The sequence below is a fragment of the Ruditapes philippinarum genome, unplaced genomic scaffold (assembly GCF_026571515.1).
Source record: "Ruditapes philippinarum isolate M1 unplaced genomic scaffold, ASM2657151v2 ctg16094_1_1_1_1, whole genome shotgun sequence".
In the NCBI taxonomy this organism is placed as follows: domain Eukaryota; kingdom Metazoa; phylum Mollusca; class Bivalvia; order Venerida; family Veneridae; genus Ruditapes; species Ruditapes philippinarum.
The window spans coordinates 5,031-19,260 of record NW_026854974.1 but is presented as its reverse complement, the minus strand read 5'-3'; the positions used below and the strand labels follow the sequence as shown (position 1 = coordinate 19,260).

Here is a 14,230-nt window from a genome sequence, read left to right as displayed (position 1 = left end):
TATACACATATAAGGAAAATCAATGACCCCGGGGCGGGGCCAATTTTGACCCCAGGGCTTTATTTGAACAAACTTGGTAGACACCTATTAGAACATGTTTGATGCTAAATATCTTAACCATAGCTCTTTGAGTTCTTTAAAAGAAGATTTTTTAAGTTTTTACTATATGCATATATAGGGAAAATCAATGACCCCCCGGGGCGGGGTCAATTTTGACCCCAGGGCTTTTATTTGAACAAACTTGGTAGACACTTATTAGAACATGTTTAATGCTAAATATCTTAGCTCTAACTCTTTTGGTTCTTTAAAAGAAGATTTTTAAGTTTTTACTATATGCATATAGGGAAAATCAATGACCCCCTGGGGCGGGGCCAATTTTGACCCCAGGGCTTTTCTTTGAACAAACTTGGTAGACACCTATTAGAACATGTTTGATGCTCAATATCTTAGCCATAGCTCTTTGAGTTCTTTAAAAGAAGATTTTTTAAGGTTTTACTATATGCATATAGGGAAAATCAATGACCCTGGGGCGGGGCCAATTTTGACCCCAGGGCTTTTCTTTGAACAAACTTGGTAGACACCTATTAGAACATGTTTGATGCTCAATATCTTAGCCATAGCTCTTTGAGTTCTTTAAAAGAAGATTTTTTAAGTTTTTACTATATGCATATAGGGAAAATCAATGACCCCCCGGGGCGGGGCCAATTTTGACCCCAGGGCTTTTATTTGAACAAACATGGTAGACACTCACTAGAAGATGTTTCATGCCAAATATCTAAGCTCTAGCTCTTATGGTTTTTTAAAAGAAGATATTTAAAGTTTTTTCTTTCGGTTGCCATGGCAACCAGAGTTCTGCATGGAATTAAATTCTTTGAACAATTTTTAAAGGTGACCACCAAAGGAACATTCCTGTGAAGTTTGGATGAAATTGGCCTTGTGGTTTATGAGGAGATGTCATTTAAAGTAAAAGTTTACGGACGACGGACGACGGACGGACGACGGACGCCGGACGAAAAGCGATCACAAAAGCTCACCCTGTCACTTTGTGACAGGTGAGCTAAAAAGGAATTAAAGAAATCAGCAGGTTAATAAAGGGTCAAGAGTAGTCTATGACAAGGATTTATTGTGTATCTGTATGTACTCTATATGAGATTTATGTTATTTTTTTACATAGAGTAAGAAGACAATTTGTTTATAATAAAAATGATGTTTTGTTATATTTTACAGAGAAGGGGATTTAAATAATGTTTGTTATATTTTACAGAGCAGGGGATTTAAGGGTGATCAGACCATTTGTCTATGTCAGAGAGAAGGATTTGAGAATGTTTGCTGAAAATGTAAGTATGTCAGAATGCTAGTTTGTTTAATTGGGTTTTACTTCACACCATCACATTATACATCATATGGCAATGTTCAATTCAATTCAATATCTTTATTGTACAAGAGGCCTCCGGCCCATACACAGTGTATACAATATACAATACAAATTGGCAATACGAATTTCTAATACAATTATAATGTACTATCTGAATATAAATTATTCAAAACATTTAAGGAAATTATCTCTTTCTTTCATTGCATAATAAATATACATAGCAACATTACGTATCAATGACTCGTCTTCAGTTGCTATTAAAGAGTAGAACTTTTGAACATTCGGATATTGATAATAATACAATGGTATATAGTAAGAACATAAATTTGCAAATAAAGAACACACAATAAGAAAGTGATATTCGTCCTCTAACATTGATTCACAATACATACAATCACGATGTTCTCTATCAATATTAAAATGTCTACCTTTTTCAACCATTAAACAATGTGAAGAGCTTCTAAAACTAGCAAAACATTTTCTATACTTGTCAATATCTATAACAGAAATATATTTTTCACTTTTTAAAGGTAGTCTTAAACATAACATAATGATTTAATTTTACATTTTCTAGAAACTTTAATTGCCAATTTTGCACAAACTGGTCTTTTAGACACTGTTCATATTGCACTATAAATAATTTAGGATTGGCTACAACCTGTGCCTCCCATACGTATCCAAATCCATTTTTATATAGGTTTAATCGTATATTAGTCACCCAATTTTTGTATCCAATACTGTCTCATAACACATCAGCATTTCATAACATAAGCGTGTATATCTATCTCTAGGGAGATTTATAAGTCTCAACCAAAATCTAATACAACGTTTTGCAGCAAATATAAAAATTGGGTATCTGCCTAGATCGCCAAGAATAGCGTCATTACAAGCAGAAACATTGACATTCAAAAAACGTTTACAAGCATATAATTGTATAGTTTCTATACATTTATTGTCTTTAAGACCCCACAATTCTGATCCATATAACATTATGGATGCTACTTTACAATCAAAAATCTTTAAAAAATGTTTTATGTGGTAAACAAGAAATATGTTGAAATGAACTGAGAATATACAAAAGTACTTTTTTCGCTTTGGTGGCCATAGCCTCAGCCATTTTGTACAAAGATAATCTGTTACTAAAATATATTCCAACATATGTGAAACCACTAACAATTTCTAAATGGTTACCATTTTACTGCCATTTTTCTCTTCTAGATAACTGACCACCTCTTTTAAATACAAGTACTTTAGTTTTTTCAATATTAACTACAAGTTTACTACTAATGCAAAATTGTTGTAACAAGTTTAGTTGTTTTTGTAGACCGACAATAGTATCTGAAAGTAATGCTATATCATCAGCAAACAAAAGTAAAAATACTTCCACAATTTCAGGAAAAAGTTGGATACCTCTGATATCATTTTCCACCATTAAAATATACAATTCATTAATAAACAAAGCAAACAAAATTGGACTCAAACTACAACCTTGACGATGTCCTAATGGACATTCAAAAATATTTGAAAGATTCAAGCTTTACTAGTGGAGGAAGACCTCAGGTGCCCTTCAGTGCATTATTTTAGGCAGAGTAGAGTCGCTGAAGTTCAGTAAGCTAGCTGGATAGCTTCCTCACATGAAAGAATTCAAAGTCCCTGTTGGGATTCAAACCCACAGCGGTGAGGGGCAAGTGGTTCAAAATCATGCATAAAACGTGATATTTTTTATAAAATTTTTGTTTTGTATTTACTTACTTTCATTTACAAATTTTACTTCTATTTTCTGACATATATTTGAAACAACTTATACAACTTATTACCAATAAAAGAGGATATCAAGTGAACAAAATATTAATTGATTCATGTATGTAAATATTTTGTGAAGCAGACAGGATTAATTTAAAACGTCAGAGTGCATCAAAAGATATATGGACTTTCCTTTCATTAATTATGTTTGTACATATAGTATGGTCAAATATGCATAGTAGTTATATATCAGCATTTTTCTATGTTTAAGTTTGGGTCCAGTGGGTATCCCATAGCAACCATTTTTAACTGGTTAATGCAATGTTACTTGTGCACAGAGTAATAATGTCAAGAAGATCGATCAGCACCCTTCATCATTTTCATGGTGTTTTCCCTAGGTCCACACAATCCCTTATGATTGCACGGTTCTCTTCCTGCTGCCATTTGTAATTTTATGATTTCTGTGTTTGTTTTTAGCTTACTAGCTGTATATTCTAAAGTTAAATATTACAAAATTAATTATTAAAGCTAAATGTTACATATGTCAAAAAATAAGCAGCTGTTGTTTGGTATGGTTTTGCGCCTATGTAGAGAGACAACAAAGATATTAATACTATGCAGTTGCTCCAGGGGTACCTACTCGGGACAATCTTATTGATTTACTTCAAGTAGTTTTTAAGTTATAACTAAAGTCGACATATTTTTTATCCACCCTTGTATGCATATATTTTTATCATTATAATTGTATTATATGATGCTTTGCAGAACAAACTTCCTGTTATTGCCGAGAACTGTCCAGCATGTTTCGAGGCACCAAAAGAACGTCACAGAATACAACAGCTTCTTGCATCGCAGGAAATCATGTTTCCACGGATATTTTCTAGTTTAATGGCAGCAATTAAACCAATCATGGCAATCAACAAAACCCAGATGAAAGTGATAGACTTCTTTCAACTGGATAAAAATAATTCTGACGACGATTTCGATATTTAATATTTTGTGCTAAAAAGTATTGTATTAATGCGGAAATAAAAACCAAATACATCAAAGCAAAAAATATTTTTTAATGAAATTTATGGTTTAAGAATTAAAAACAGATGTGCACTTTATTCCTGTTTAAGACTTTTAACATCAATTATATAGGTCAGCAATAATGACATGTACTTTAAAAATTAATTCATTGATACTTAGATAATATCATAATATTGCTTGTATTTGAAATCAAACTTATTTATCAAATGCTTATTTTATGCTTAAAAATTGTTTTACAAAGTTCAGCAAACAGAGTTTCTTGGAAATTTTAAATCCTCAATATTTGTGTGGTTCTTATGATAATGCTGCTTAACCAACCCCTTGTGTTTCAAATTTATTAAGTCAGTATATTGCCATCACTTTGTACAAGAAAAAAAGTCACTGAAATTACTACGAGCTTATAAATATACATTTTCTTGGACTTGCATGTTTCAAGTCTATATGTAATAAGCTAATAACAATTGTGTTATCAATGTAATAACTGTTTCCACTGTACAAAGTGATTTATGAATATCTTTGTTATATAAGAATATTTCCTTGTTATTTTTTACATCACTTCTTGTATGTATATTCTTTATTTAAGAAAGTATGTTATGAAATGAGCCATGTCAGGACAAAACCAAGATAATGGGTTTGCGACCAGCATGGATCCAGACCAGCCTGCGCATCCATGCAGTCTGATCAGGATCCATGCTGTTCGCTTACAAACTCTATAACAAGTAGAGAAACTGATAGCGAACAGCATGGATCCTGATCAGACTGCATCCCATGGATGCCATGCTGGTCTGGATCCATGCTGGTCGCAAACCCATTTTGTTGATTTTGTCATGACGCGGCTCAAATGTGGTTTTGTGTATATATTTCATTGTACATAAATAAAATGAATTAATCAGAAATTTGTACTAGATTTTTTAATTGTCTTAATTTCATTCCTCTTGAATTCTCTTGATGCAAGGTAAGGAAATATTTATTGAGTGTGCTATTTTGATGGATTTTATCACTGAAGTTAATTAATAGGACAAAGTTGTATTCCCACAGGCCCCCAAGAAATTCTTTATAAAACTAAGTGTTTTTTTTTGGGTTTTACGTCACATCGACACAGCATAGGTCATATCGTGACGTTCCAGCTTTCACTGGTGGAGGAAGACCTCAGGTTCCCTTCCGTGCATAATTTCAGGCACAAACAGGCACCCGAGTAGAACCACCGACGTTCCGTAAGCTAGCTGGATAGCTTCCTCATATGAAATAATCCAAAGTCCCTGTCGGGATTTGAACTCACAGCGATGAGGGGCAAGTGATTTGAAGTCAACGACCTTAACCACTCGGCCACGGACGCCCCTATAAAACTAAGTGATTTTTCTTATGAATAAGCTTGGCATTAGTGACAAACTATGTTGTTACCTTGTTACTCAAGCAAAACATAATGTCAAATTTGAAAATACTAGATACAAATGCTTTTAATTTTTCACCAAAAACCTGAATTAATAATTGGATGTAATCAAAACTACAATTAAACAATTATAAAGAATCAGTTAAAATATTTTTAATTTTGGACATAATTTATGAATCAGACAATATGAATTCACAAGAACAATTGTAATCACAAAAAATCACTAGGTTTAGCAAAAAAATAAAAATTAACTTAAATGTTATTTTATTAGTTATAAAGAATTTTGACAGGTTATATGGCCCTATATAAACGGCTGTTTGAAAATATAACAAAAGTCTTTAGGCGAAGGTAGAGTTTGTACCGATGTACGCCTGTATTGTAGTGTGATCAGTTTAGGGAGTCATTGGACATGACTTTCGTTTGGAGTTTGCTTTGATTTAAGGTAATTTGTCTGCACAATTCTACATTCTTGAGTGGCCTGCGGTGTACATCGATATGAAGTGCATCAAGCACATGTGAGATAAGCTCCGATTGAGACTTACATGTCGTCCACAGCAACTGCAAAACGTGTGAGCCAGGACTGGCAGAACATCACTATACCAACAATTCAACACTAAGTGAGGTCCATGCGACAGCGTCTGAGAGATGTAATAACAAATTACAGGGTCACAACCGCTACTGACTTCGGTAAACGCTAAATCCGGACACAGTGCCTCTATTTTGACCAACTCTACCACAGCCCAAGATCAACCCTAATAAAATGTTCCATGATGATTGAAATCCATGATGTTTGTTATATATCATAATGCTCATACCTCCTACTACTGAGTACATATCATGATGGATATACTGGTGTTTTGTAATGGTTGTCAGCATATTATTTGTTGAGTGTAAATGCATATTACGTACATTTGTATTTTAATTTATGTTCACTTTCAAACAAAGTAAATACTTTTATGTTCAACATGTATACAGTATAGTATATGATAAGGATTTAGATATTTATGACAACTTGTAAACTTGAAGAAAGTTGTCATATTTTATATCACCAGTAAAAGTGCTAAAGTACAGTTTATTTGTTTCTCCGCACCAACAGAGAGCTTCTAGTCTCTTTAAATCACTCATAAGAATGTTTCCTTCAGAGCAGTCACTTGACACTTCTTCTACTACCTCTTTGCTGTAATCACAAGCAAAAAGTGTACCTTTGTTTGTCAGTGTAAAGCCGGAAGGACAATCCATACCATTGTAGATACCAACCACATCACCCTGCCAGTTTAACCTTGTAATTGTTCCCTTCTTCCAGTCTGATACGTATATAAAATCACTGCAAGCTTTAACATATACCGGATTGCTGAAGATATTTTCTCCTGTGAAATCTGTCAGAACTGTTCCGTTGACATCAAGGATTTGGAGTTTTGCTGGGTTACAGAATGACACAACTAATCTCCCTTTGTAACAACTAATACCATAACACTCTCCATTAACCTTTAAAGCAGTTTTCATTGACAATCTGCTCGTGGATGCTGATATGAATTGAATCAATTTCTGATCCGGAAGTGTGACAGCTAATTCAGTACTGCTAATAGCTGTAATATCACAAGGTTTACCATCTACATCTATCTGGTGTATAATAGAATGACCTCTGACATCAATTAATTTAACAGCTTTGTTTCTGTTATCAGTGATGATAAGAAGATCTGGAGTAAAGAGAGTCATACCTGATATTCTGCATATCTCATTATCTTCTGATGTCTTTACACAAATTTTGGTCTGAAGATTAGCTTGTCTGGTTCTTACATGATCAGATGATGAAACACTTGGTTCTTCCGCTGGTTTCTTGGAAAATGTACCAAATGCCATATCATTCTTTAAAAAGGCTGAAAGATCATGATTTGCTTGAAAGGTATATTCTTCATAATTGTATGATGGCACTTGTTGAACTTTCTTTTCGCATTCTTCGATCATTTGTTCCGTCATCTTCAATTCCATGAATAATCTGTCTGCTTGTCCCGTTGCGTTCAAACGTTTAATAAAGTCAGTAGTTGTCTTCAAAGATGTGGCTGTATCCTCACAGTTTCTCTCCACTGTCTTTAGATTAATTCTGATCTCTTCTTGAAGGGCTTCAGCATCATCTTCTGCTTGATTTTCTAATTCATCAAGTCTTTGATTTATTTCTTTTCTGAACTTCCTGATGTCCGCCAATGCATCTGTCACAGATTTTTCAGATTTTGCTATTATCTTTCTTGTATCCTCTGATATTTTCTTACAGAGATCAGTTACTCTATCCAAATTTCTAAGGATATCATTATAGTATTTACTGTCGGTAATATCTACAGAAATGTCGGGTATGTAGTCGACTTTGCATAATGTAGCTGAATGCTGGAGTGTAACACAAACACTACATAGCAACTCTTTATGGTCATGACAGTAAAATTTGATCATTTCTTTTTGGTGTTTTAAGCAAGCTTTGGTTAGTTCATCAGACTGATGCAGATGAACAGATGAAGATGTTGGTGCATGCATTCTTTTAGGCATATTTTCTTTGTCTAGAAGGGTGTGATTTCTTGAGAGTTTATGTTTCTTATGAAGCTTGAAGCAAGTTCCACAAAGGTGCTCATTGCAGTCTGTACAAAAGCCATGAGCAGGAATCCTTTCTCCTTCAATGTTACATGGTTGACAGTAGACCTCCAGGTATTCATCAGAATCAATGACAGAGGGCAAATATGGATGCGGTGCTTTCTTCCCATGGACAGCCATGGTTTATCTAGAATATAAAAGTATATAATGTGCATTATTTTAATATAATAAATAGTTCTGGGACTTGATTGTTATTGCTTATTCATATATCTTTTGTTTGTTTGATCACTTGGGTTTTACCGCACACTGACACAGTATAGATAGATCATATGGGGATGTTCCAGTTTTACTGGTTGAGGGAGACCTCAGGTGACCTTCTATGCATTGTTTCAGGCATGGAAGGTCACCTAAGTAGAACCACTGACGTTCTGTAAGCTAGCTGCATTATCTGAGCTTCCTCACATGAAAAAATCCAAAGTCCATGTGGGGATTGGAACCCAAAGTGGTGAGGGGCAAATGGTTCATATGTATTACAAGGTCATATTTTAGGAAAACAATTATTAATACATGCTTATTTCATACTAACCACAGGAGCTTGGTATTCTATCAATATACTAAAACTATCACTAAATGTGATTAATATCCCCGCAAGACTGCTTCGGAAATGAGGAAGTTACTAGTAACAGAATACCTTGGAAAAGAATTGAAATAGTTATGTTTATGGGCAATTAAAGATAGTTGTGGTTCTAACATGTTGCATTTTCTTTTAATGTGGTTTACTATTGATGAAGTTTTATTGAATTTCTTTGAGCACTGTACTTCCTCTCATTGCGCTTGACCACTGTATGAAGTTGAATTGAATTCTAAACATTATTTTTTAAGTTATGCACCAGACAAGGAAAAGTAACAAAGGGCAATAACTCTGTAATTTATCAAGATGGAGTTTTGGTTCTTGAGCACTTCACTTCCTCTTATTGTGCTTGACCATTGTATGAAGTTGATTTCAATTCCAACCACGACTTTTCAAGTTAATTGCTCCTGACAATGAAAAGTAACAAAGGGCAATAACTCTGTAATTAGTCAAGATGGAGCTATGGTTCTTTTGCACTGCACTTCCTCTCTATGTGCTTGCCCATTGTATGAAGTTATATTTGTCTTTAAGTTATGGCCCGGAGAAAAGAAAGCAATGGAAAAGTAACAAAGGGCAATAACTCTGTAAATACTTTAGATAGAGATATGGTTCTTGTGCACTGCACTTCCCCTTTAAATGTGCTTGACCATTGTATGAAGTTGTATTGAATTTCAACCTGTAGTTTTCAAGTTATTCTCCAGACAAAGAAAAGTAACAAAGGGCAATAACTCTGTAATAATTGAAGATAGAGTTATGGTTCTTGTGCACTGGTCTTCCTCTCAATGTGCTTGACCATAGTATGAACTTGTATTGAATTCCAACCAATAGTCTTTTAAGTTATTATCCGGACAAGGAAAATGCAACGGACGGCTTGACCGACCGACCAACCACAGGGTGACTCCTATTATACCCCCAAAAACTTCGTTTCAGGGGTATAAATAAGAATTAAAGTCAAATATGATCATGCCCCCTATATAATAGATAAAAAATTATTAATTATATAGTGTACATATACTGTGTACATATTTGACTTTAATTTTTATTTACTGTAAGAATATCAAGCTCCTGTACTCAATTACATCAGTTAGTATATAGGCCTAATCAATCTTTAACTGACCCATGGTAAATGATAATTTTCCTCTCCATCTTCAAGATCTTGAAATTAAACTAAATAGATACAGTAACTGAACAATATATGGTCACAGAACCTTGAATATAATGTACATGTATTTAAATTTTTGAACTGTGGATTTTGGTGTCAAAATTAACTTTATATCATTTCATGGTTTTTTAAATCATTGTAAGATTGTTATATACTTATCTAGTACATGTCATGTTAAATTCCTAAATTATTAACCTATAAAAATTAATTCATTAAACTTTACTTTTTAGAAGTAGCTATTAAAGCATGTACCAGTCAGTTGTAGGGGCCTATACCTGTGCCCCCTATTCCTGGATTATCATCTTGCCCTCGCAGTGAGACATGAATATGATCCCCCATTCTTTAAGAAATGTAATTTAAACAATACTTTCAAATTACTAAATGCCATACTTTTTTGTAAATTAAAAAATACATGCATGCATAAAAATACATTGTAACCATAACCTTCATATTTATTTTTTTCTTTTGTTTAAAAGTGAATATGAACTTTAAATACCTGATAAATCAATAAAAAAGTCTCTGATGAATCTTCATAAAACACATTCAATAATAATGTATCCAAATATTTGTCGAGACATGTTGGTGCATTTACTTCCTGGTTACATGACATTATAAGTCACAAATAAAGTCTGGTTCCCTTTGTACTACAAATTTTTAGTATTGAACGCAGAGAAAAGGGCAGGTAATCCAGGCTAATAGTCTTAAGGCTTTACAAAGTTTATTGAACAGAAAATGAAATATTATCTGCTTTGAGAGGATAGACCATGTGACTGATTTGTATTCATAAATTATTTGTACGAAAATTGTTCTTTTTCAATGAAAGTTACCTTTAAAAAGGAAATAAAAAACCCTACCTGACTGTACAGTGAAAATTAATGTTCTCTAGTGTAACTGAAGAATAATTTCAGTGCAATATAAGTAACACTGCTGGTAAACCATACTAATGAAAGGTCAATGTTAAACGATTATATTGTGTATCTAACAGTCGATTTTAATAAGAGATACAAGTATATTTACTCAAGTTCTATTAAAGTAGCACATGTTGATCAATTTGGGACATTAATTAATCCATCAGCATTTAAGTGTGTCAATCCATCATCTGTTTAAGTTTTAGAGGTGTATGCCTATCCAAGCGTAAATGGTGGGTCACAATAACTTTACATCTTTCAAGTATAATGCAGTCACTTTTATAGTTTATTTCACATGAATAATCTTTGATATAACCAACATGACCATAAATGAGCCGCATCATGACAAAACCAACATATTGTGTTTGCGACCAGCATGGATCCTGAGACCAACCTGTGCATTGGTGCAGTCTGATCAGGATCCATGCTGTTTGCTTACAAACCCTATTACAAATAGAGAAACTGATAGCAAACAGCATGGATCCTGCTCAGACTGCGTGGAAGCGCAGGCTGGTCTGGATCCATGCTTGTTGCAAACGTTGGTTTTGTCGTGACGTGGCTAAAGTATTGTTTAATCATGTGAATATTTTTTTTTAAAATAACGTAATCTCTTAAGCCTTCTAAATAGTAAGTCTGGCGTATAGTGTATGATAAAATGAAACTTATTTTAGCAACAGTAATACCAAAACAAATCAGATTGATGACATTTAATTATGTGTAATAAGATTAAGCTTTATTCATAAACATTCACACTGTTTAATTTATCTCAATTTCAATGCCATGCAAATAGGAGTTTGAAATTTAATGCACAATATAATTGTCTACATGGTTTTTACATTTTTCAAAGTATATCAAATTTTTAACAAATATCCAGTGATTTTTCTCACTTAATTAGGAAGAAGCCTTTAGCCACTTGATTTTGGGAAAAACTTGACCGCTAAAATTGCTAATTTGGGAAGTAAACAAGAGCGATCAGTAATCACATGTGTCGCCTCATGATGGCCAATTTCATGTTGGGACAAATTTTGTGACAGACGGACAGACAGACAGACGGACAGTGCACAACTAGACTTGGTACTGATCATTCCTGTAAAGTTTGGATAAAATTGCACCAGTAGTTTATGAGGAGTAGTCCGGACAAGCTTTTGCGTATCTGGCAACACAGAAAAAAAACACCTTTTTATCAAAGGGCCATTACTCAGCCAAAAATCATTCAACCGGAAAACCCGTGCAATATGCGCAAGGACTTGAGCTACAGATCAATCCTTTTAAGTTTCATTGAAATTGCATTAGTGGTATAAGAGAAGTAGTCCGGACAAACTTTAAAAATAAAAATTATTAAAGGGCCATAACTCAAACAAAAATCATTGAACCGGAAAATGCTGACAATATGCACAACTATACTTGGTACTGATCATTCCTGTAAAGTTTGGATGAAATTGCACCTGTAGTTTATGAGGAGTAGTCCGGACAAGTTTTGTGACGGACGGATGGACAGACAGACAGACGGACAGACAGACGATCCCTATATGTCGCCACTACTCCGTAGAGGCAACACAAAAAGCAGGTTAAAGTTTTTTGGAAAACTGCATGATTTTAAAGAAAATTTCAATTGGGAAGAGGCCTTTTATCAGAGTCTGTTATATTAAAGCAGGAAAGTCACTGCAATCATCAGAATTTCATATAATATTCTGTTGTTTTTTTTTCACAATAGCAAAAATGATTTATTTTAATATCAAAACTATAAATAATTAAAAATTTCCCTTTATCCTTATGTAAAATATCAATGCAACTTTCAACAATTTATATTCAAAGTTATTATTTTCTTGTATCATATTTATATTTATTTTTTCCTATCATTTTAGAAATATCAAACTACAAAATTATTAAACCCCAAACTCCAAAACTATTACAAAACATATTTATAAAGATCTAATGATAAAATGCCTACATAAATTTTATCAAAGCCAAACAAAACTGCCATCAATTTCTTAAATAGATTTAAGTGTAACAACTAAAAATTCTGTTGAACCTAAGTAATAATATGTTTAGAACTTTTAAAAAATAATATGTTTAGAAATAATAAATATGTACGTCTTATTTATCTATATATTTACCCAGAGCAGGTATTACTATGTTGTAAGAACAGTTAGTAAGACAGGAGGCTCGACTACAGTAATCAAAAGGAGCATAACTCTGTAAATGGTAACTAAGAGTTATGGGACCTGTGTCCATCATATTAGATAATCACAGAAAACATAAGTGTGTGGAACTGTTTTTGGTGATTATAACCAACTTGCACACTATTAAATCAATACTTAACATCTTCGTCATTTTTACACCATTATTTTCAACTATCCTTGTTTCTACATCCATCATCCATCATATTGCATCATCATCATCAATAACGATAACAACAATGACCACAACACCAACTTTTCTGTACTCCTCTATACGATAAACATATATCTATTATAATTACCACTTTTACATTACCATGATATCTATTATAAATACACTTTTATATCAGTACAAAAATTTCATCATCATGTCTTATACCATCCATTCAATTATGCATTTTTCTCTAACCATTATTTTGCATCATCATTATTTCATCATCATCGATATATAAATCATCACAAATACATCATCATCATCATTGTCCTCCAAAACCACCTCCTTCTACTCCACATTATCATCATCAACAGCAACAACAACATTTCTCTTATCACCTTTAACATTACCATGATAATCATACACTATTGAATCAATACTTAACATCATAGTCATTTTTACACCATTATTTCAAATATCTATTTTTCTACATCCATCATATTGCGTATTGCATCATCATCAACAACAGTAACGATATCGACAACGACCATAACAACAACCTTTCTTTAATCCTCTTTACGATAAACATGTATCCACTATAATTACCACTTTTACATTACCATGATATCTATGACAAATACACTTTTATATCATTATCATGTCTGACAACAGACCAGGGTATATATCAGGGCATCCAGGGTATATATCAGGGCATCCAGGGTATATATCAGGGCATCCAGGGTATATATCAGGGCATCCAGGGGATATATCAGGGCATCCAGGGTATATATCAGGGCATCCAGGGTATATATCAGGGCATGAAACCGTTAGAAAAACTCCTGCTTGCTGTAAGTTTTGCCTAGCTTACAGCTACTACCAAACACACAAAAGCTAAACAATCTGGAAAAAGCTTTGGGACGGAACACTATACAAGTATTATGTAATTTCTAATTGGCGGACAATTCTATATCGTCTTTCTTGAGTCTCGAACAAGCATCACCTATCGAACCACCGGCACACTGATATCTACTCAGAAGGCCTTCACATGATTACCATAATTCTTATGATAATCATTATT

At 33.5% G+C, this 14,230-nt stretch overlaps 2 protein-coding genes across 2 annotated transcripts; one reads left to right on the top strand and one right to left on the bottom strand.

Moving 5' to 3' along the window:
• The first annotated feature begins 1,242 nt into the window (after positions 1-1,242).
• Positions 1,243-4,903, top strand: LOC132741668 (tRNA-cytidine(32) 2-sulfurtransferase-like). Its single transcript, XM_060729889.1, has 2 exons — positions 1,243-1,337; positions 3,884-4,903. Exons 1-2 carry the CDS (start codon positions 1,245-1,247, stop codon positions 4,109-4,111), a joined length of 321 nt encoding a protein of 106 aa, XP_060585872.1. The 5' UTR covers positions 1,243-1,244; the 3' UTR covers positions 4,112-4,903.
• A 785-nt stretch (positions 4,904-5,688) lies between these two features.
• LOC132741667 (uncharacterized) lies at positions 5,689-11,240 on the bottom strand. The gene is made up of 2 exons (XM_060729888.1): positions 10,407-11,240; positions 5,689-8,304 (listed from the first exon to the last, which is right to left on the bottom strand). Exon 2 carries the CDS (start codon positions 8,295-8,297, stop codon positions 6,543-6,545), a length of 1,755 nt encoding a protein of 584 aa, XP_060585871.1. The 5' UTR covers positions 8,298-8,304; positions 10,407-11,240; the 3' UTR covers positions 5,689-6,542.
• Positions 11,241-14,230: the final 2,990 nt, after the last annotated feature.